This window comes from Aedes aegypti, chromosome 1 (genome assembly GCF_002204515.2).
Source record: "Aedes aegypti strain LVP_AGWG chromosome 1, AaegL5.0 Primary Assembly, whole genome shotgun sequence".
In the NCBI taxonomy this organism is placed as follows: Eukaryota; Metazoa; Arthropoda; class Insecta; order Diptera; family Culicidae; genus Aedes; species Aedes aegypti.
The window spans coordinates 42,343,615-42,366,653 of record NC_035107.1 but is presented as its reverse complement, the minus strand read 5'-3'; the positions used below and the strand labels follow the sequence as shown (position 1 = coordinate 42,366,653).

At 42.9% G+C, this 23,039-nt stretch overlaps 4 protein-coding genes across 15 annotated transcripts in view; 1 reads left to right on the top strand and 3 right to left on the bottom strand.

The window, feature by feature from the left end:
* The window catches only part of LOC5566555 (cation-independent mannose-6-phosphate receptor), a 552,122-nt gene extending 547,809 nt beyond the window's left edge, over positions 1-4,313 (top strand). For 11 of the 12 annotated variants that reach the window (XM_021857555.1, XM_021857417.1, XM_021857345.1 and 8 more), the window contains one exon: positions 3,589-4,313. In XM_021857555.1, coding sequence (XP_021713247.1) covers positions 3,589-3,672 — 84 coding nt within the window. In that variant the 3' untranslated portion in view covers positions 3,673-4,313. Of the gene's footprint in view, positions 1-3,255; positions 3,389-3,588 lie in introns of all 12 variants that reach the window. The other variant, XR_002503258.1, reaches the window with a different exon arrangement.
* A 2,089-nt stretch (positions 4,314-6,402) lies between these two features.
* On the bottom strand, positions 6,403-7,335 carry LOC5573614 (uncharacterized protein C6orf203). Its single transcript, XM_001660889.2, has 2 exons — positions 6,884-7,335; positions 6,403-6,761 (listed from the first exon to the last, which is right to left on the bottom strand). The coding sequence occupies exons 1-2, from the start codon at positions 7,264-7,266 to the stop codon at positions 6,503-6,505; spliced, it is 642 nt and encodes a 213-aa protein (XP_001660939.2). The 5' UTR covers positions 7,267-7,335; the 3' UTR covers positions 6,403-6,502.
* A 627-nt stretch (positions 7,336-7,962) lies between these two features.
* Positions 7,963-15,645, bottom strand: LOC5573611. Its single transcript, XM_001660888.2, has 4 exons — positions 15,401-15,645; positions 15,199-15,341; positions 14,761-15,139; positions 7,963-8,319 (listed from the first exon to the last, which is right to left on the bottom strand). The coding sequence occupies exons 1-4, from the start codon at positions 15,548-15,550 to the stop codon at positions 8,065-8,067; spliced, it is 927 nt and encodes a 308-aa protein (XP_001660938.2). The 5' UTR covers positions 15,551-15,645; the 3' UTR covers positions 7,963-8,064.
* A 936-nt stretch (positions 15,646-16,581) lies between these two features.
* On the bottom strand, positions 16,582-17,317 carry LOC110678062. The gene is made up of 2 exons (XM_021850815.1): positions 17,000-17,317; positions 16,582-16,936 (listed from the first exon to the last, which is right to left on the bottom strand). Exons 1-2 carry the CDS (start codon positions 17,174-17,176, stop codon positions 16,685-16,687), a joined length of 429 nt encoding a protein of 142 aa, XP_021706507.1. The 5' UTR covers positions 17,177-17,317; the 3' UTR covers positions 16,582-16,684.
* Between the last annotated feature and the right edge of the window lie 5,722 nt (positions 17,318-23,039).

Sequence of the window (23,039 nt, the reverse complement as noted above, 5' to 3'; positions counted from 1 at the left end):
CGTCGCTCGCGTGGCGTGATATAATAGTGTCGCGGATCGAGAATCGGGTTAGTAGTGTTTGATCTTTTGCTCGCGTCACTTGCTCCTGCGGGGGCGGGTGATGTGAGCAGGATCAATCATGCTGCGCGTCGCTCGCGTGGCGTGATATAATAGTGTCGCGGATCGAGAATCGGGTTAGTAGTGTTTGATCTTTTGCTCGCGTCACTTGCTCCTGCGGGGGCGGGTGATGTGAGCAGGATCAATCATGCTGCGCGTCGCTCGCGTGGCGTGATATAATAGTGTCGCGGATCGAGAATCGGGTTAGTAGTGTTTGATCTTTTGCTCGCGTCACTTGCTCCTGCGGGGGTGGGTGATGTGAGCAGGATCAATCATGCTGCGCGTCGCTCGCGTGGCGTGATATAATAGTGTCGCGGATCGAGAATCGGGTTAGTAGTGTTTGATCCTTTGCTCGCGTCACTTGCTCCTGCGGGGGTGGGTGATGTGAGCAGGATCAATCATGCTGCGCGTCGCTCGCGTGGCGTGATATAATAGTGTCGCGGATCGCGAGATAGGTTAGTAGTGTTTGATCCTTTGCTCGCGTCACTTGCTCCTGCGGGGGCGGGTGATGTGAGCAGGATCAATCATGCTGCGCGTCGCTCGCGTGGCGTGATATAATAGTGTCGCGGATCGAGAATCGGGTTAGTAGTGTTTGATCTTTTGCTCGCGTCACTTGCTCCTGCGGGGGTGGGTGATGTGAGCAGGATCAATCATGCTGCGCGTCGCTCGCGTGGCGTGATATAATAGTGTCGCGGATCGCGAGATAGGTTAGTAGTGTTTGATCCTTTGCTCGCGTCACTTGCTCCTGCGGGGGCGGGTGATGTGAGCAGGATCAATCATGCTGCGCGTCGCTCGCGTAGCGTGATATAATAGTGTCGCGGATCGAGAATCGGGTTAGTAGTGTTTGGTCTTTTGCTCGCGTCACTTGCTCCTTCGGGGGCGGGTGATGTGAGCAGGATCAATCATGCTGCGCGTCGCTCGCGTGGCGTGATATAATAGTGTCGCGGATTGCGAGATAGGTTAGTAGTGTTTGATCCTTTGCTCGCGTCACTTGCTCCTGCGGGGGCGGGTGATGTGAGCAGGATCAATCATGCTACGCGTCGCTCGCGTGGCGTGATATAATAGTGTCGCGGATCGAGAATCGGGTTAGTAGTGTTTGATCTTTTGCTCGCGTCACTTGCTCCTGCGGGGGTGGGTGATGTGAGCAGGATCAATCATGCTACGCGTCGCTCGCGTGGCGTGATATAATAGTGTCGCGAATCGAGAATCGGGTTAGTAGTGTTTGATCTTTTGCTCGCGTCACTTGCTCCTGCGGGGGTGGGTGATGTGAGCAGGATCAATCATGCTACGCGTCGCTCGCGTGGCGTGATATAATAGTGTCGCGGATCGAGAATCGGGTTAGTAGTGTTTGATCTTTTGCTCGCGTCACTTGCTCCTGCGGGGGTGGGTGATGTGAGCAGGATCAATCATGCTGCGCGTCGCTCGCGTGGCGTGATATAATAGTGTCGCGGATCGCGAGATAGGTTAGTAGTGTTTGATCCTTTGCTCGCGTCACTTGCTCCTGCGGGGGCGGGTGATGTGAGCAGGATCAATCATGCTGCGCGTCGCTCGCGTAGCGTGATATAATAGTGTCGCGGATCGAGAATCGGGTTAGTAGTGTTTGGTCTTTTGCTCGCGTCACTTGCTCCTTCGGGGCGGGTGATGTGAGCAGGATCAATCATGCTGCGCGTCGCTCGCGTGGCGTGTTCGGCGTACAATGTGATTATCGAATAATATCGCGAATCCGGTTAGGCGTGATTATATTATGGATCGCATCACCAAACATTGGTGACTCCCAGATCTCTACCTTATCCCATTAACCCAATATCCTTCCCATGACAACTGTGGAGATGCAGAAGATTCTTCGGTCTCTAGTAACAATGGTTGTCTATCTAACATTCCTTCCCTTCCCCAATGACCGTAAGGACGTGGCCGGCGTCGTTATTGACTTTGAATATTTGAGCTCTCAATTTGTGCACATTGAGGAATGGTAAGCTAATCCCAAGCCCCATTCATCAAATCTCTGTGCAACCTTGATTGCTCTGGTCAATCACGGAGTAGCAACTACGAATTGTACGGCCATTTATGCTCATGCATGCATGCTCAATCCTTACCAGGAATCTGAGGGAATTCAGAGAAAATCCAGAACAGGATTCTGTAAGAATCCTGAACAGGATTAAGCAAGAATCGTGAGCATGATTCAGAGAGAAACCTCAACTGGATTCAGAGAGATTCCTGAACAGGATTTTGAAAGAATCCTGAACAGGGTTCTGAGAGAATTCTGAACAGGATTCTGGGAGAATCTTGATTCTGAGAAAATCCTCACCATCTGAGAGAATCCTCAGCAAGATTCAGAGAGAATCCTGAACATAATTCAGAAAGAATCCTGAATCGGATTCAGAAAGAATCCAGTAAGAATCCTGAAAAGGATTCAGATAGAATCCTGAGACGGATTTACAGTTAATCATGAAGAGGATTCTGAGAGAATCCTGAACAGGATTTTGAGTGAATCCTGAACAGAATTCTGAGAGAATCCTGAGCAGGATTCTGAGAGAATCCTGAACAACATTCATAGAGAATCATGAGGCCCACTAAAATATTATAGTAAGCATGATTTTTAGATAATTTCGAGCATGATTATGAGCGGATTTTGGTAGGAGGTTTCAAGTTGATAGAACAAGTTTGTATGTTTGAAGATAATTAGGGAAAGCATTTCAACTTCTAAATGTGTGTGCAAATGTGTATTGTGTGTGCATGGTTTGGTTATTAGTTTGTGTGCTGTGAAATTTTGTTAGTTTGTGATAAAGTAAAATTCGCTTTGAACCTGATGGATTGGAACTGGTAAGACTCGAGTTAAACTTCTGCTTTTAGTTTGGCTTTTAGTTTAAAAACGCCCTGATAATTTTACATTTTCATCGTCGATACAGTTCTAGTCCAGGTTGAAATGCAACAAAGCTATAATAAGCGGTTTCTTCACCACCGCTTAGACCTTAAACCATGTTTAACTATATGGGTAAACGTGGTTTCCAGCTTAAGCGAAGGTGAAGAAAGCGGCCCTAAGTATTTAGTTTCACTGTATCTCACCTTTTGTTTTCGGGTCACCGCTTCCTGTACACTGTGCTTATGTTTTATTTTTTTCATTTGTTTTCTGCATTCACCTTCTTTCTGTTGCTCTTCTAGGACAATTTGGCAGATGATTTTTAGTTTGCTTGCGCCCCATCCAGCTGCCGTTTGCACCCGTTTGTTTTATGCTGCCGTATTGCGTGCTTCACTGTAGTCCACGTCTCACCGCCACTGAAGACCCGCGTCAAAGGTCATATTGTCACGATTTCTTAGTATACCACTCAGAACTAATCCCGACGCTAATCCTAGTTGTAAGCTGTGCATGTTTGCGGATGGAAAGATGACCACCAGCTAAGCGAACATAACCTTTCTAGACTAACAACGGATATGAATTTAAATTGTTTGCTGACATAACCTCAAACTGATAAACTTTGAATTCTTCTCCACCAGGTCCGTACCAGCAACGATGAGGCTAGCCTGTTGATGAACCCAACCGCGACTTTGTCCGATAGCGACGACGAAATGCTGATTTAAAACATCTTATTCGCCCTTTCTATCGCATTACACCACAACAATAAGAGTCACATGTTCGCGCCTTAAAAATCAAACAAACTTGATAACCAATTTTTGTAAAACTCAACGAAAGTCTATCCGTAAGTATTGGATGGGCAGCGACGGTGACGAAGGAACCAAATATTTTACGAGAGAAGACGACGAACGGTGCCGGATTTGGAGAGGCGAGAAAGTTCGCGGTGATCAGTTAGTCAAATTATCTTAAGTGAAACATGATTTCATTTTTTTCTAGAATAATTTTTAACCAAAACAATTTGTTTTAGCGTAGGAAGTCATCCGAGCCTGGCTCAATTTTGTGTTACTTAATCTTTAGAGAAGAAACAGATCAGACTTTGTAGAGTGAGTGAGAGTGATTTCATCTTTTGAGTACTTTTTAATAATAAGGTTAATGAAAATTGATGAAACTTTCAAAGAGCAACTAAGAAAGACTAAACCAGGTTAAACGGGAAGTATACTGTACTGGAGCGAAGGCGATGTGTTAGGGAAATTTGAGTGATTTAAGAGAAGGAAGTCAACTATTTTACAACACACGCTTTAATCTTCAAGAGAAAGAATATTACAATGTCATCAGATTGAAGGATTATAAACTTATTTAAAAAGGATCGAAGGAGGATGAACTTATTTTTTGATGACCGCATGTTCCGTTCTTGAGCTTGGCGCAATCATTTCGATCCGTGACACAATCAAATGATTCTGAGAGTATCCTGAAAAGGGTTACGAGAGAATTCTGAACCCGATTTTGAGAGAATTGTGAGTGTAATTTTGAGATAATCCTGAAGAGGATTCTGAGAGAATTCTGAACAGGCTTCTGGAGCAATCCTGAAAAGGCTTCTGAGAGAATTCTGAACAGGCTTCTGACGGAATCCTGAATAGGATTCTGAAGAAATCCTGGAAAGGCTTCTGAGTGAATCCTGAAAATACTTCAGAGGGAATCCTGAAAAGGCTTTTGAAGGAATCCTGAACAGGCTTCTAAGAGAATTCTGAAGAGGCCTCTGAAGGAATCCTGAAAAGGTTTCTGAGAGAATTCTGAACAGGCTTCTGGAGGAATCCTGAAAAGGCTTCTGAGCGAATCCTGAAAAGACTTCTGAGGGACTCCTGAACAAGATTCTGAGGAAATCCTGAACAGGCTTCTGAAGGAATCCTGAACAGGCTTCTGAGAGAATTCTGAAGCGGCCTCTGAAGGAATCCAGACAAGTTTTCTGAGAGAATTCTGAACAGGCTTCTGGAAGAATCCTGAAAAGGCTTCTGAGAGAATTCTGAACAGGCTTCTGAAGGAATCCTGAAAAAGTTTCTGAGGGAAACCTGAACAGGATTCTGAAGGAATCCTGAAAAGACTTCTGAGGGACTCCTGAACAGGATTCAGAGGGAATCCTGAACAACATTCTGAGGGAATCCTGAAAAGGCTTCTGAGGGAATCCTGAACAGGCTTCTGGAGGAATCCTGAACAGGCTTCTGAGAGAATTCTGAACAGGCTTCTGACGGAATCCTGAAAAGTCTTCTGAGAGAATTCTGAATAGGCTTCTGAAAGAATCCTGAAAAGGCTTCTGAGCGAATCCTTAAAAGACTTCTGAGAGACTCCTGAAAAGGATTCTGAGGGAATCTTAAACAGGCTTCTGAAGGAATCCTGAATAGGCTTCTAAGAGAATTTGGGCAGGATTCTGAGATAATCCTGATCGAAATTCTGAAAGAATCCTAAGCAGGATGCTGAGTGAGTCCTGAGCGGGATTTTGAGTGCAACCTAAGTAGGATTCTGAGTGAATCCTGAAAAACATTGTGAGAGAATCCTGATCAGGAATCGGAGAGAATGCTGAGCAGGATTTTGGATGAATCCTGAGCAGGATTCTGAGTGAGTCCTGAGCAGGATTCTGAGCTTGATTCGTAGAAAAACCCTGAGTAGGATTCTGACAGAATTCTGAGCAGGATTCTGAGTGCATCCTGAGCAGGATTCTGAGTGCATCCTGAGCAGGACGCTGAGAATCAGAATCTGACGCATCAGAGAGAATCGTGAGCAGTATTTTGAGAGAATCCTTAGCACGATTCAGAGCGAATCCTAAGCAGGATTCTCAGTGAATCCAGAAGCAGGATTCTGAGAGAATCCTGAGCAGGATTCTGAGAGTGAGCTGAACAGAATTCTGAGAGAATCCTGAGCAGAATTCTGAGAGAAACCTGAGCAGGATTCTGATTGAATCCTGAGCAGGATTCTGAGTGCATCCTGAGCAGGATTCTGAGAGAAACCTGAACATTATTCCAGAAGCAGGATTCTGAGAGAACGCTGAGCAGGATTCTGATTGAATCCTGAGCAGGATTCTGAGTGCATCCTGAGCAGGATTCTGAGAGAAACCTGAGCAGGATTCTGAGTGAATCCTGAGCAGAATTATGAGAGAAACCTGAGCAGGATTCTGGAAGAATCCTGAGTAGGATTCTGAGAGAATTCTTAACAGGATTCTGAGAGAATTATGAGCAGATTTCTGAGAGAATCCTGAGCTGGAATACGAAATCATCTTGAGAGGGATTCTGAAACTATCTTGAGGAGGATGCTGAGAGAATCCTGAACATTATTCTGATAGTATTCTGAGAGAATCCTGAACAGTATGAGAGAAATCTGAGCAAGATTCTGAGATAATTCTGAACATCTAATTCAACCAGATTAAATGGATGATTTGCTTTTTATGATTTTGAATTGAAATGAAGTTAACTATTACACAACAAGCGCTTTAATCGTCTAATGAAAGAATGTTACAATGTCAAAAAAGGATCATTATCTATTTAAAATTATCGGAGAAGATTGAACTTATTTATCGAGGACCGCATCCGTTTCATAGTCTTCGATGATGAGCGTTTTTTGGCGTCGGAGGCTCACGCCGATGGTTTCACTCTTTGGGTTGGCCGCCAGGATTTCCACCCGCGACACAATCAGATGGTCAGGATTGGTGGGACTCACCCCGCGAACGACGTCGATCTCATCTCCCACGTCCAGATGGGCGCTTTTTTTGAGGAGCTTCTTGCCGTTGACACGAATTTTGCTCTCGTAGAATAGAGCTTCCACTTTGCTAAAATCAAATAAAAGTTGAGTTCTGTTTTCAGGATATTGGAATAAGGGGTCAAGCACAAATTGTGTCATGCTTAAAGGGTGAGGAAACGTGGCGAGTCACATAGTCAGACGTCGACTTACTTCCGCGCAATCCCAAGCCCAGCTTTCAGCAGCAAATCCGCCCTCATTGAATTGACACTCGTCTTGATCAGCCTCACGTGCTTATCGTCGGCCAACTCATCGAAATCATCCTGCTTTTCATCATCATCGTCATCCTCTTCCTCCTCTTGCTGGCGCGATTGCTGTTCCTTCCGGTTGGCCTTCTTCGATTTCCAGCGAATCAACTGCAGATTCTGCTGATTGTATAACGTGACTTCGGGACCTGTAACCAAACCGGTGAAATTGCGCTGCAATTGCAAATTCCCCAACGACTGCTCCAAACAGCAGTAGGAAGTCGATGGAAAGTTATTCCTCAACAAGCAGAAAAGACCCCGATTTATCGTTTTCCGCATCAAAAACGACATTTTTGCGCAATAAATTTATTTTCCGCAATCCAAAACAATCAACACTGGTTCGAATAAAAACAATAACAATAAATTTTGACAGCCGCTTGGCAGTGTTCCCATTTCGATTCATTTCCTAAAATCAAGCTTCTCTCCACGATCGGCTTCTAGTACCACATCACAGATGTCGCCTCGATTGCCTTCGACGCTTTCCGGCAGCTTCTGTCCGCCATCATCAGCTTTGTCTTCTACCTCCGGTGGCTCTTCCACGGTGTAACGTTGCTCCTGATGCTCTTCACCACCAGATTCGCCATCGTCGTAAAGCTCCTGGATTAAAATCCGCTCGGTGGAAAGCTCCGGCTGCTCTAGTTCATCCCGCTCCGCAATGACCGGGAGGTAGTAGAATGTGCTCGGATGCGCGCCAAAAATCGGATGGATCGAGAATGGTGTGGGAAACGAATGAAAGGTCCACGGGAACCAGTAGAGCAGATCCTCCGATGTTAAAACAAACTCATCGAGTTCATCTTCCATTATTGAATGTGTTTCTCAACAGGAATTTGGACGCCTATCGAATTTAGTGTCGTTTTAAAATGAGTTTAACGTCCTAGATCTTTATTGATGAATTTTGACATTTCAGATTTTCAAAGTCTACTATGACCCTTCTCTCTGCTACGTGGATCGAATGAAGCTAAAATGGTGTGGTAACAAGCGAGAATATTCGTTCATAATTTTTTAACTTTATTTAATGGTCGTTTGAATCACTTTTTTTTTCGTTGTTTAGTTTTTATTCATATTGAACATTGTGACACCCCGTCACATTTACCAAGCCGGCTCCCTAGGATGTCCACCGAACCACCCGATCAACGTCCGGCGCATGTTCAGCGTGAGATTTTTCGAGCAGACGTCCATCGCCTTGACGTGGAACGACGGCGAAAGATGCGGATGGAAGGCGTAGATGTGCCCGAGGTAGCCGAAGGATACGATCTGCGCTAGGTAGACAAACGGAAGGCGGGAGAAGCGCTGCACCCAGTCGGGAAGGTTGCGATTCGTTTTGATCCAGTGCTCCCAGGACATCTGGGGAGAAAAAATTATTACTTGTTAAGGTACGATTGGAAGATTGGAAGATTCAAATATGACGTCCATCATTTTTTGGAATTCTTAGACTCCCCCTCCCCCCTCTGTCACGCTTTTCCAATACCTAATACATGCACCGTCACACTTTCATATACATCCCCCCACCCTCCCCCTAATGATAGATGACATTTTTGGAAGGCCATACTTCTGTGCAAAAGTTTGTACTCACCCCCAAAAATACATATAAAAGTATTCATGATAACACGTCTATTTGAAACTCTTTATGACGCATTCGTAGGTATTTTGACGTATTTTTTTAAATTTTGTTTTTTAAAAAAGTAGTGCCACGTAAAAAAACGCACTTGTGGCTAATTTTCCTAGTATTTCCTAGTATTTTTAGTAGCTTTTCCTTAGCCGAGTTGTTAGAGTTCGCGGCTACAAAGCAAAGCCATGCTGAAGGTGTCTGGCTTCGATTCCCGGTTGATCCAGCATCTTTTCGTAATGGAAATTTTCTTGACTTCCCTGGCCATAAAGTATCATGGTTCCTGCCATACGATATACGAATGCGAAAATGGCAACTTTGGCAAAAAAAGCTGAGAGCTAATAAATGTGGAAGTGCTCATTAAACACTAAGGTAAGAAGCAGGCTCTGTCCCAGTGAGAACGTAATGCCAAGAAGAAGAATGGATCGATCGAAATTTGAATCTATGCGTCATATTTACCGTAATCTTATATTCGTCGACCAGCGCTCAAACAATTTTGGCGCAAAAATCTTAAAACTATTCAAAATCAATGAAACAGTCATTCAAGTCATCGTACAATAGTTTGGATTCACCCCTTAGTATGATATCGTGCAAAAGTTTGGGATCATCTGAGCCGCGCGCAAATCGTTTTCGTCAATTATTCTAACATTTATTTAACGATTCTAATAGTTCAAACGTAAATAATGGCGCGTTTATGATTGATATGAGAATTCACAGAGTTTTCTTGTTTTAAGTAAGTTCTGGTGAACCCAAAATTTTGCATGATATACCATACTAAGCGATGAACCCAAACTTTTGCACGATGACGTAAATGACTATTTTATTAATATTAACGTTCGATGATCCGTCATCTTGCTGTTTGGAACGAAAATACTTAGAAAGCCCGTGAAAAAATCACTAGATTAGCTTCTGAAGAAATCTTCCGAGTAATACCTGAAGGAATCTTTCGACAAATACTTGAATAACATTGTGTTCAAATTATTAGCGAAAATAATGGTGCTTATTCTGAGCGGTGTATGAGTCGAGACGAATCGCTCTCACATCGAGTGACGTGAGACGCCTAGTGTTAACCAGATGGACCATTGTCACCTTATTCGCCTCGTCTCACCTCACACGCCGCGCGTAATGGGGCTCTGCACTGTTTTGATTTCGTATGGGATTTTGAATTTACTGGCCTTGTTGTTTACTAATTTCATGGAAGAGTGAAAGCGATGGATGGATTTTTGTGCAGAGCCTCATAATCACAAACGACGAGAAATACGTACAGTGCTGTTCTGAATAATAGCAGCGCATGTCGATCTATTCATACAAAATGCTCAATTTTGACATGCTCTAGTTTTGTTCCCTTTCAAGCAACCGAGTTGAAATTTTCTCCATAGAACTACAAATTTGTTCAATTTTGTGAACACAAAATTTCAAAATTTTCTGAGCCCCTGCCGAAAACTGAGATATTAGGCGCAATTGTTCAAATAAATAGCAGTTTTTTTTTTTTTTTTAATTTCGGGGGGACGGACCTGGTGTAGTGGTTAGAACACACGCTTCTCACGCCGAGGACCTGGGATCGAATCCCATCCCCGAGATAGTCACTTATGACATAAAAGTTATAGTGACGACTTCCTTCAGAAGGGAAGTAAAGCCGTTGGTCCCGAGATGAACTAGCCCAGGGCTAAACATCTCGTTAATAAAGATAGAAAAAAAAAAAAAAATTGTAATTTCTGTTTCACATTATTTTTTTAAATTTTATATCACTTACCATTTGAATAATTTCCACCTACTTACACCTAAACAGAAAATGTTTTAAGTATTTGTAGAAGAAACATTTTGAAATAAAAACTGCCATTTTTTTCGAAAAATTACTCACTTTCCGGCAGGGACTCAGAAAAAAATAAATTTTGTAGTTACAATATTGATCATATTTGTAGTTCTGGAAGGAAACAAAACTACAGCATGCCAAAGTTGAGCATTTTGTATGAAAATCGACATGCGCTGCTATTATTCAGAACAGCTGTGTAGAGTGATATTGCTGCTTTAAGACATTCTGAATTCTTAAAAATAACCTTTAACTCATGCATACCTTTAATATTGAGAAGGGGTCTGTATTAATTTTAAAATGGATGACTATGAGAATGATTCAGATCGCAAGAAAATATGTTAAAAGCTCACCAATGCTCTAGATTTGTGGAGGCCTACGATCTTGACTAGATATGATGGAAATAATAATTCATGAAGTATTACGTAAATATAAATAACTAGTGGTCCCGGCAAACTTCGTCTCGCCATCAAGTAGGCTGTTGAAAACCGTTATGAATCGTCCCATACAAAATGACAGTTCCGTTCAGTACCGTTTTTTCTACTTTCCCGGTGAACAACCTGGAACTTTTATACACACAAACACGTCGGAACCCTTGACGGACAAAATTGAGAAAGAATCATTCAAATCCGTTGCCCCGTTCGTTAGCCATTTCGTGACATACAAACATCATTCCATTTTTATTTATATAGATTATGAATTCAAAGCCGTTATTAGACTCAACAGCTTCAAAATAGACATCTGAGCCTATTTAAGTGCCTACATCAGGGCCGCGTTCAATTATTAGAAAGATCAGTTCTCTCGCGTGTGTAATCTATTGAACAACAACAAGGAGAATAACTTACAAAACAAATATGTGTGAAGTCCCCTCAAATGTGGCGGCCTAAAGCCACGGTCGCCTCGAGGCGCTCGGTCCACTCTAAACCTAGCCCTTAAATATTGAAAATAAGAATTAATCAAGGGGCCCCTGTACATCACTGAGCCAAAATGCATGCTTGCCATGCTCATTTTCTATTTGGGATCTTACAATTTGTCAGATTCCTACAAGCAATGTCGAACTTTTCATCCCGTAAAAAAAAAATCTGCGCTGGGATTTTGGGTTCCCTAGGAACTTGAGGCCGGTGCGGACCGCGCAAACCGCACCCTCTAGGTACGCTACTGATGAGAGTCAGTTGAGGGTATATATTAGGGCGGTTCAAAAAATCGCCATGCTCCACACCAGAAATGTTCAAGTAATATACGACTTATTGGTTACCTGGGATAGTTTAATAAACTGAAGTATTTTTTACGACGTTAAAAAACTCGCGGTTATTCAAAAACTGACGTAAAAACAGGGTCAAACATTTTTTTCCCATATAGGTAAAACAATATTTTACATAATGAGTCATATGGTCAAAAAACGTCGAAAAATACGGAGTTTTTTTTACGTATAACGGGAAATACGAATAATATTTGGTTTAATGACTCGAGAAACCTCCAAAACGTTATTTAGCAGATCAAGGGCTATCTATCGATGAAAAATCTGATGGAGAATTCATCTGTTAAGTAGCGCTAGTGACAAATTTTATTGAATCATCTGTAACTCAAGATCCTTATCAGCTAGAAGGTTGGTGTTTTGGGCAAAGCTGTTCAGCAGACACAGGGCTATCTGGCGGTGAAGAGTTGGATGAATTCCTAACCAGACTCTTCACCGCCAGATAGCTCTTGATCTGCTGAACAGCTTTGTTGAAAACACCAACCTTTAAGTTAATAAGAATCTTAAGATACAAACAATTCATTTTTTTTTACTAGGTGACTGTGATGGTGATGAATTCTGCTGAACAGCTTTGTCGAAGACTGATTCTAGCCGATAAGAATCTTGAGATACCGTCCGGGATTGAAATCTGTACACCTAAGAAATGAATCTAAATCCGTCCATTTCATACAAAACGCCTTCTATTTGTATGAAGTGTGCGGATTTTGAGCCTGTACCGATTTCGGTCCCCCACTGTACAGACGACTGAAGAAAATTTGTCACTAGCGCCACCTAGCGAGAAAATTCTCAATCAGATTTATTATCGCCAGCTAGGTCTTGATCTGCTTTAGCGAAGACACCAACCATCTATCTTATTTGGATGCTGAGATACCCGTTTGAGGCCAATTATTGACCCTTCGTGTCCACGCTTTTTCCGTTTTCAGAAATGGGTAGTGGTCAGGGAGGATGTCTCACCCAAGGATTGTAAGAACAATTAACCGTATTTACTTCAAAATTTATTTCGAATGAATTGATCTGATGGTCTCCAAATTGTTGCGTTTTAAAAATTCAAGGTTTTTCCCGGGCTTTTAAGGGTTAAGAGAACTGACAAAATTTGTAGAGTATCGCCATATTCAAGAATTTTCTTTGGAACTATATTAGTTTCATTTCCAAATTTGCACTGAAGGAATATTCAAGAAAAGTTGATGAGATTAAATAAGGATTCCAATCTCTCATTAAATAGAATGACAGTACAAGTATTTTATCAGACAGTACAAGTATTTGTCAACACAACTCCGCGATGATTGTACGACATTTCCCAGAATGACGTTCCCCAGAACGACATTCCGCAGAAATCCATTCCCCAGAATGGGACATTCCCCAGAAATCCATTCCCCAGAATGTTACATTCCCCAGAATGGGACATTCTCCAGAAAAAAAAAATAACAAGAGATTTTTGGGGTGTTAATATCCAGTTTAATGGTTAATAGTAAATAGTGAACGCATTTTAAAACGTCGCAAAATTCGAGGAAAACCAAATTATAGTTTTCATAGGTAAAACATTTTCGTAATTTTTATAACGACAGGTTTGTAGTGCACAAAGACTACGATCTTTTGTAGCTTTAGTTTTGCTATGGTAGGAAATTATCAAATACAAGAGATATTTTCTAGTGTAATTGTATTCCATTAATCTACATCATTACGAAGACAATAAACCTAGGAAGAGCAGCATATGTTCAAAAGAAGGGAGAATATTCTATGAAAGCAGAAAAACAAATTCCACCAATTAATTTTATATACAAATCACCCTTTGAAAATACAATTAGAAAGAACAGCCAATTTTAAAAGAAGGAAGAATAACTATGAAAACAAAAAAAAAATCCAATAGCTTGGGTCAAGTTTGATCATAAAACATAGTATGACATACGTAAGAGCAGCTTATCTTAAACGGTTTTGCTACTTTTCTTCGAATGTCGGTTTCCCAAATGTCGTTTTCCCAAACGCCAGTTCCCAGAATGCCAGTGTCCCGAACAACCCGTTTCCCCGAATAGCCTAGTTCACAAAAAGTTTTTAGCTCTTATAATTGTCATAACATTTAGTGTTTCTAAGTGATGAACGAACCGGTCATCTGATATGCACCCTTTTTTGCTTCATTGGCTTTTCTTTCGAGTATGTATTCAATCGAGGATGACGTTATAATCTATGTTGTCTTCGTCTTTTAATTGCTTATCATTCATTCTAGTTCAGCACCCAGTCCTTCAAGACTATTCGTGCACCTGTTTGAACTGCATCACTTTTCGGGGATACGAGTCATTCAGGGAAATGTCTTTTGGGGAAACGAGTCATTCGGAGAGGTGGCATTCCGGGAAATGATATTCAGGGAAATAAAAGTAGTACAATCATGTTAAGTAGATGTAAAATTGTTAAACAGAATTTTCCCTTAAGATTTTGGTTAGGTCTGCCGATGTACCACGTAGTCATTTATTTTGGATTTTCAGAACCACCTCCTGCCCCCTTCGTGATCTTTTGTCCGAACGAACGTTTTAAAATTTATAAGGGCCGTGTCTTTGGCCAAACCATGCCCCCAATAGATGACAAATCAATTCAGAAGGTTCATTTTTAAATGACAAAAAAAAACTGAATAACCATTTTTTTTTGCACTCTTTAAAAACGTATAAAAACGATTCTGGGGAATGTCCCATTCTGGGGAATGGGTTTCTGGGGAACGTCATTCTGGGGAATGTCGTTCTGGGGTTTGACTTTCTGGGAAATGTCCTACAACCCTCCGCGATGCCTGTTTTGTACGGACGGGTCACCTAAGAGTTCTTTTAAAATTTGAGTAAAGGTGAGTCAAACCTTGAAATTCAAGAAATTCCAAATCTATAGAACTAAACAGCCCTTCAAGCTGAAAACTTGATTGATTGGTGACCACCAGCGTGTGAGTTTTCAGCTCAAACCGCTGTCTGGTAATCTATGTTTGTGTTCTTGAAAATTTGAGGTTTGGCTTCGATGCATCTTCACTTTAATAGCATGTCGACTGTCGAGTTCTCTCACTTGTTGAGTAAAAGAAGTCTCACTTGGTAAAATCGGCCCAACGTAATGTAGGTCGCCTACTTCGATAATCACACAACTCACCTCAATCGCCTTGGTAAGCGCCAGCGTGAAGATCTGATATTTTGGATACAACGCGTAGGCCCACCCAGCCAAAAATCCAGCAACTACCGGTCTACCGGCCAGATTAAAGTGCGTCAACATGCAGCTCGTGCTTCGATAGATTCCAACGTACGCTGCCAAGAAGAGTGCCAATTTCAAGTTCCAAATTTGCCGGAACTCTCGGATGAATTGCGGACGGTTTGATATGAGAAACGAGAATTTGGCGAGGATAGCCCGTGTTGTCTCCAGGATAAGTCCGATGGAACCGTACTTCAGAAGTCCATCGAACAGATGGTCAGCGCAGGATTTGTCGTGAACGCAGGTGCCTTTTTGTGAATCCTGTAGTGTTGGGTTGATCAACCTGAAAGTGTGAAATTTCTTACATAATTCGGCTTGATCTAGAACGCATTAGTTTTGTACCAGAATTGTTTCACTATTCCAGTATCAAGCTTCGCCATTATGACTGAACTGAAAATCATAAAGCAGAATGTTCCAAACGCTTTCGATGTCCGTAGGTATTGAACAAAAGTCCACCGACTCTTCCGGATCATGGTTTCTATCATCTGTAATGATCACTTTTTAGTGTATCTGTTACCAAAGCTAAGATATTTTATGAGACAACCATGTTGAAGAAGGTGATGCCCTCCAATCGCAGATGTTGTCGAGGAAGCTTCGGTCCGACGGCAACTCCCAGTAGGCAGGGCCAAAACATCACGCACCAGTAGTTAAGGTGCCCGAACAGGTTGCTTTGATTGCACAGGGGAACGTTCATTAGCAAATACTAGTTTCTGGTGCACCCCTAACTATTATTACGGTTGTAAAGAAAATTTTCCGTTTCGCGGTAGCCGCCGAATTCTACCGCATCTGTCAAAGTTCTACCGCAGGCTTCGAAATCATTATATCATTGAAGCAAACAATTCAATCATAGTATGCTTGAAAGAGAAAGCGCTATGAAAAACACCAACAAACAACAATCATCAAGACGGTATCCAAGATATCATAGAAGCCTACTGATGATTTACCAGTGCAAATCAGTAATGTGACAGCTGCGGCAGCTTTCCGTTGAACCGTAAAACGGAAAGTTTTCTCTGAAATTGCAATATCATAAAAACAAAATCTTCATCAGTTCTGTGCTCAACAGTCGATTTTTTGGCTAAATTGCATTTCTAAGATCTATTTACCAATCTATCTATTTAAATAAAAATGAAGTGGTGGTTGTTTGTCACGAAATTACACGATTCATTAATTTTTGGATTTGACAGGATTTCGATGAAGTTTAGCTAAAAAAAATCCACTGAAGAGCACAGATTTGAAGAATATTTGTTTCTAAAACAAGACTTAGTAGTCTGGGGCATATCGTGTAGTTATCACGTAACACAACATAGTGTACTCACTAACACGTGCACTGGAAGGTGAGTGACAGAGCTGCTTGAACGTAGGTCGCCAACGATAGCTTAACATAGTCGATGAAGTTGTTTATCAAATACGATTTGGACCATCCGTCTAGTTTGACCAACGGAGGAAGCTGCGAATGATTGTTCTAAAACATCACAATTTTCAAAGCAGAATCATCGACAGGAAGCTCACAATCAACAGAGGCAAATACAGCTTGAAGCTACCGGGGATGATACGTTTCCACAAGTCGAAAATGTACGATCGACAGTGCGTGAACTCCGGATGCCAAAGGTCGCGACAGGTCTTTCCGGCGGACACCTCGTAGAAACACTTACTGAGCGTAGACATGTTTACCGAAGGAGCGTTCGAAGCATACTGATGCGCACCGAGCATTCGACGGCGGTCCCTTTTGCGCTTTATTTCGAATTACCATAATTTTAGTACAATAACATACATTCATATTTTGCGTGTTTCCCCACTTCCTCATCTCCCCTCCTGCCTGATTTGCATTTCAAACCTTGCTCCACTCCGTCTCGAGCATCCAGCCGACGATGCGTCGCTTCATGTTTTCGATGCGATTGCCGGAGCAGTAGTTCAGCGCTTTGTTGTTGAAGGGCGGCGAGAGGTGTGCGTGGAAAAACAACGCATGGTACATGTAACCGACGCCGACCATGTACGCCAGGTGCAGGAACGGAACCCGATCGAGCCGGACCGCCCACTCCGGAAGCTGTGGGGACGTTTTGAACCAGTGGTCCCAGGACATCTGCAAGATACATGGGTTCTTTAACATTTCAGTGTTATGGCGTAATTGCCTCAGAGAGCTTACCTCGACAAACTTGGTGAAGGCCAACGTGAACACCTGGTACTTCGGGTAGATGTAGTACGACGCACCGCTTAGGAAGGCAGCGATCCGGTTGTGGATGGGATGGTCCCGGCCATGGTGCCGACACAAGATGCATCCCGTCACCCGATAGATGGCGATGTAAGCGGCCAGGAAGAACATCAGCTTGAAGCTCAGGACTTTGGCCAAACCTGGTAGGAAGCGGTGGGGACGTTTGTACAGCAGCGGGAACTTGGAGATCACGGCCCGGGCGAACTCGATGGTGAAGCCGGCGAAGGAGTATTTGAGGACGCCCTAGGGGAATGATTGGGGGGTTACTAAAAATTGTTGGGTGATGTTCAAGATATGTTTTGGGCCACGATTTCTCTCGACATTTTTCGAACTATGATGGAATTCTTCCAATCACTGACTAGCAACTATTCCAGAAATTCCAGAATGAAGCCCCACGGGACTTCCAGAAAGAAGCTCTAGGAGACCCACGGTCCCTCAGAAATTCCTCACTCACGGAAGGTCCATTAGGGATTCCTCACAGAAATTCCCTCAGGGATTGATCACGAGAAGTCTTTTAAGGATTCCTGGATGACTTCAAAGAATTGCTGTAGGGCGTCTAGGCGGAAATCCCTAACAGGTTCTCGAAGTTGCTCATAAGAGTGTTCTGAAAGCCAACCAGGAAAACCGTTCGAAGAACTTCTATGAACAATCAGTGTGAAAAATTGAAGGAAGAATTTAAGAATCTTTCAAATAATCCCTAGAAGATGCATGGAAAAATTCATAAATTGGCTGTCATTTTTTCAGGTATGAATTTAAAAGCCGGACTTTGGAATATTTAGGGTATTTCTGATGAAAATGCTTCTCAATACATCCCACGAAAGAATTTTTGAATAAATCGTAGTTGCAAGAACTGAAGAAAATGCTATAGGATAATAAATCTTCGAGCTGTTTAGTAGAATACCTATAAGTAGATGAAAAAACCGAATTTAGTACTTTACCATTTAATTCCACTAGAGTTTGTATCCTTTGACAGATACGCGTATTTCGACCTCAACTGTAAGGCCGTCTTCAGTGTCGTGTACTAGACTCGACTTCAGTCTAGTACACGAGTCTGTAAGAGAATTATTACATTGCAGTCATTTTACATAGAGTTTCAGAGGGTTGTTCAAAGACAAAAGTAAGTAACCGAGAGACTTTTTAATTTAATTCGAAAACGGTAAGTCGTGGAAAGTTGGTGTGTTCTGCAAACTTGTGTAACTTCTGAAATTGAACAACTTTGTGGAACAGACCAACCACCCACATCTTACCGTTTTCGAATTAAATTAAAAAGTCTCTCGGTTACTTACTTTTGTCTCTGAAACTGTCCCTCTGAAACTCTATGTAAAATGACTGCGATGTAATAATTCCCTTACAGGCAAAATTTCAAGTTATTTGTAGTTCGTCATCCAAATTTCAGCCAATTCGGACTACCAGGAGCTGAGATACAGCACCCCAAACTTGAGCATTTTGTATGGAAAAACAGCATTTGATTACTAACTTATGTCACTGACTGTACCTGGAAGAAGCTACGCAGAAGCTTCAATAAGGCTTTCGAAAGAAAATTCTGCTGGAAGTCAAGAGAAAAAAAAATCGCTAGAAGCGTTTCAGAGATAATCTTTTAAGACATCTTTCGTGCGATCCTTTCGGAAAATTCCAGATTTCAGAAACAATCATTGAGAAACTTAAGAATGACTTACACGAAAAATCTAGCAGAACTCTGAAGAGGTGTCTCGGAAAAACTTTCAAGAGATATTTCCAAAAGTCCTCCGGAAAGAACTTCTGTAATTTACTCCGGTCAAATGAATGAAGCAATCTTTAGAGTATCGTTTATTGAGAAATAAACTATTGAAAATCAAAAGAAATATGGATTGATGCAAAGAATGTTTAGAGAGTTATGAGAAACGAGGAATGTCTGCAAAAATGTAAATGAACTTTTGTAAGAATGCTCTGAAGGTATTTTTGTAGAATATTTTGGAAGACATTAAAGGAGAAATTGCAGGTATTCATAGAGCCAACTTTAAGGTTATTACCCAAAGATATTGAAAAACAAAAGAAACAGGCAATAGAAATACTAGACAGTTGTTCATTTTGAATCTGTGGACAGCCTTGTGAAGGAAATGCAAAGGGGCTTTTGAGTAAGTTTCGCTCTAGGACTTCAGAGAGTCGCTTGAAGGTTTCCGGAGAGCCTTTCAGAAGAATTTGTAGGAGGTATCTCTGTAGGGCTTCCGGGAAAACCCATTTTGCACTTCCACTGGGAATATCTGGAGGACTTCTACGGGGATTCTCTGGAGAACTTTCAGGAGATATCTCCGGAGAACTTTGAGAAGGAATATCCAAAGATCTTCCAGGTTGTAGCTTTGGAGAACTTCCAGGAAGAAACTCCGAATGACTTCCAGGAGGGAACTTCTGAACACTTCAATGAGGAAACTTCGCAATGCGATCTCTGGACTTCCATATGCGAACTCTGGTAAACTTCGATGAGGGAATTCCGGATGACTTGAAGGGGCGAATTCCGGAGGATTTTCGTGAGGAATCTCTTAAGGAATTCCAGGAGGAATCCCTGGTAAACTGAGAGGAGGGCTTCCTGTAAGTAATCTCTGGAGCACTTTCTGTATGGAATCCATGGAGGACTTCCTGAGAGGAACTCCAGGAGGACTCCCTGAAAGAAATCCCTGGAAGACTTCCTGAGAGGAATCCCTGGAGAACTTCTTAAGAGAAATCCTTGGAGGATTTCTTGTGAGGAATCCATAAAGAACTTCCCTGGAGGTTTTCCTGTGAAAAATCGCTAGAGGTCTTCCTATGAGGCATCCCTAGAAGACTCCCAGGGAGGAATCCCTAGAGGATTTCCAGGGAGAAATCCCTGGAGGACTTCCAGGAAAAAAATCCTGAAGGACTCCCAGGAGTTCCTGGAGGACTTCCAGAGAGGAATCCCTAGACTACTAGGGAGCGATTCCTGGATAAATCCTAAGAAGGAATGTCTGATGGACTTCCAGGGAAGAATCCCTGGAGGGATTCCAGGGAAGTATCCCTGGAGGACTTCCTGAGAGGAATCTCTGAAGCAGTATGGAATCCCTGGAGGACTTTCAGAGTGGCATCCCTGGAGGGCTTCCTGAGTGGAATCCCTGGAGGACTTCGTAAGAGGAATCCATGGAGAATTTCCCGTGAGGAATGCGTGGAGAACTTCCTGTGGGAAATCCCTGAAAGACTTCCTTAGAAGAATCTCTGGAGGGCTTCCAGTGAAAAATACCTAGAGGTCTTTCTGTGAGGAATTCCTGGAGGACTTCCAGGTAGGAATCCTTGGAGGACTTCCTGCGAGGAATCCTTATAGTACTTCCAGGAAGTAATCCCTAGAAGACTCCCAGGGAGGAATCCTTAGTGGACTTTCAGGGAGGAATTTCTTAGGGGCCTTCCAGGCAGGAATCCCTGGAGGACTTCCAGGGAGGAATCCCTGGAGGACTTCCAGGAAGAATTGAAGGAGTACAAGCAATCCAAGATTGAAGCAGCCCAATTAATTGTAATATGTAAAATAGATTTTAGAAAATAAATCATTAGTTGTCACACACTTGCGTGCCACGATTGCGTGATGCTTCTGGAAGACAGCCAATGGAATCAGATCAAGACTTTAACCTCGGCTAAGCAGATTTGGGACGCGCTACGCTGCCGTGAATCGCAAGTCAGTCCCATCTGTAAAAAGTAGACATTAAGAAAATGGGCTGTGAAGTTTTCAAACTCGTTTTCCATACTAATATTCAAAAAGTTCTAGAACATGTTCCAATCTTAATGAAACTTTCACAACTTGCTTTTCACTACGATATCTTGCCGAGGAAAATATAGAGATAATCAAAACAAGGCACATTTTTGTGTTCCACGGTGCTAAAGTCTGTAGTGGGACAATTTGACTTGCTGTTTTTTCCTTTATATTCCGAACTAAATCATATTATTTCATTAATGCAGCTGAAAAAGCACTGGAAGAGATGTTGAAAACTGAACTCAACTCAATTTTGACGAAAATGCAGATGGGACTGACTTGCGATTCACGGCAGTACGGGGCCACTACGAAAAGGCCACGCTGACTTGAAAAGTCTCGTTGCTGAAGCAAATTTGCGACACACAGCATGCTGATGGCAAGGATTCAATATGGATGAACTCCAGGTATTGGACCGCAATCTGCAGGTGGAAATGGTGCTGCGAAGCTTACCCGAGTCCTTCAACACCCTCACGACTGCGTTGGTGACCAGGCCGCACAACGAGTTGACTGTCGAGCATACCAAGTCGAAGCTGACGGATGAGGTGCCCAAGCGAGGAAGCAGGAGTTCCAGCGATTCCGTGCTCAAGGCTGACGTCAAGAAGCAGAAGAAAACGATGTTTTGCAACTATTGTCAATAACCAGGGCACAATCAGAGGCAGTGCCAAATCGAACGAACGGTAATGAAGTGCTACCATCCCAACGCCAGGGCAGTCCGTGAAGGTTTCAAGGACCTGTCATCGTAGGATTTTTTGGTCTTGGCTTTACGCCAGGTGAGTGGACGTGATGCGTGGATCATCGACTACGGCGTGACGTTCCATGAACAGCTTTGAAACGCTGGACAGAAACACATGAAGCACGAAGTTTATCTCGAGGACGGCAAGAAGAAAATCACGGAGGAATTGGGTCGTATAAGGTGATCTGGGTATCTCCGGACAATATTCTTTGCATCGTATTCTGGGGCATCGTTGGCTGGACGCCATTTGTGATCTGGAGTCCAATGAGTTGGCGAATGGATCTCACATCGAGGATTGGGAATGTTACGTAACTTGCGAATGTTGTCTCGAGAGCAAGCTGGCACATACGCCATTTCCGAAGAAATCCAAGCGAAGTTCCTGTTGGAATCGAGGTAGTGTCGCAGGTCAGGTAGAAGATCGTCGGTTGAGAAGCATGCGTCCTTACAGATAAAAGTTTGGAAGATTCGTTGAGAAAAGTATGATATTTGTGTATGATGTTGAATTATAGATTGATACAACTTCTGAATTGTCTTTCTATATGATTTTCAATCGGTTGTGGACGGGCTAGCCTCGCTAAGATCTGCGTGGTCTTAGCGGACTAGCTTTTCAACAGGTTATGGACCCAGGAACGCCTGGAGGATGCTGAGGTGGCTTCAATGCGGGACCATGAGGAAGCACCTGGTTGAGGAGACAGTGCCCTGGAAGTAAGGGGGCAGATCTTGGACGGGAGGTGCCCAAGGGTTGAAGGCCAGTATGTGGCCGAGGCTGGTGGCGGATATTGATTGATCGGACGACGAGCGCGGAAGAGCTGTAGGAACTCGATTGCAAGAGCTTGGAGGACGGTGTGGTTGGCCAAGAGGATGATGGCGCAGCTGACCAGGAGAAGCTCGAGGCTAAGAGGAGTTCGGCGGATAGGAGATGCTCGAAGGAGCTTAGAGGGCAAATGGAGCTCGGTGGCAGATGTGCGGTTCGGAGGTTGTGTGATGAGGAGGAGTGTTAAAGAGCAGGTACATCACACATTCTGCAGTAAAGATGTCTGTGGGTAAGTATTGTATGATAGAGATAAACGAGATGGATTATAAATATGTTGATAGCTGGTAGCGATATCAGTCAGTAACCTGCGGTAGGACGGAAGCATGGTTGTTTTTTTTTTGTAGTTAGTTTTCTACAGAAACCAGTTTAGAAACTGCTACATCCAACAATGAAGATGACCAGGACGATTCAATCCGTTTCGATGACACCGTCGTCGAGCGGAATCTGGCACAGACTACCGAGGGACAGGAGGAGTTTGGTGATAGAACCAACGTTCGTCGCTTCACTCGTGTGACCAAAGGGTTACCACCTCAGCGATTCCAAGACGTAGCCGGTTTGACCATCCAGGAATATTCCGGTCCTCGTTCGTTTGAAGAAGCAATGAAGAGCTCGGATCGTAACACATCTGGATGCGCGCTATGGAGAAGGAGATGTAGTCCTTGCATGAAACTGCAACTCGGGAGGTCGTTTCATTACCCAA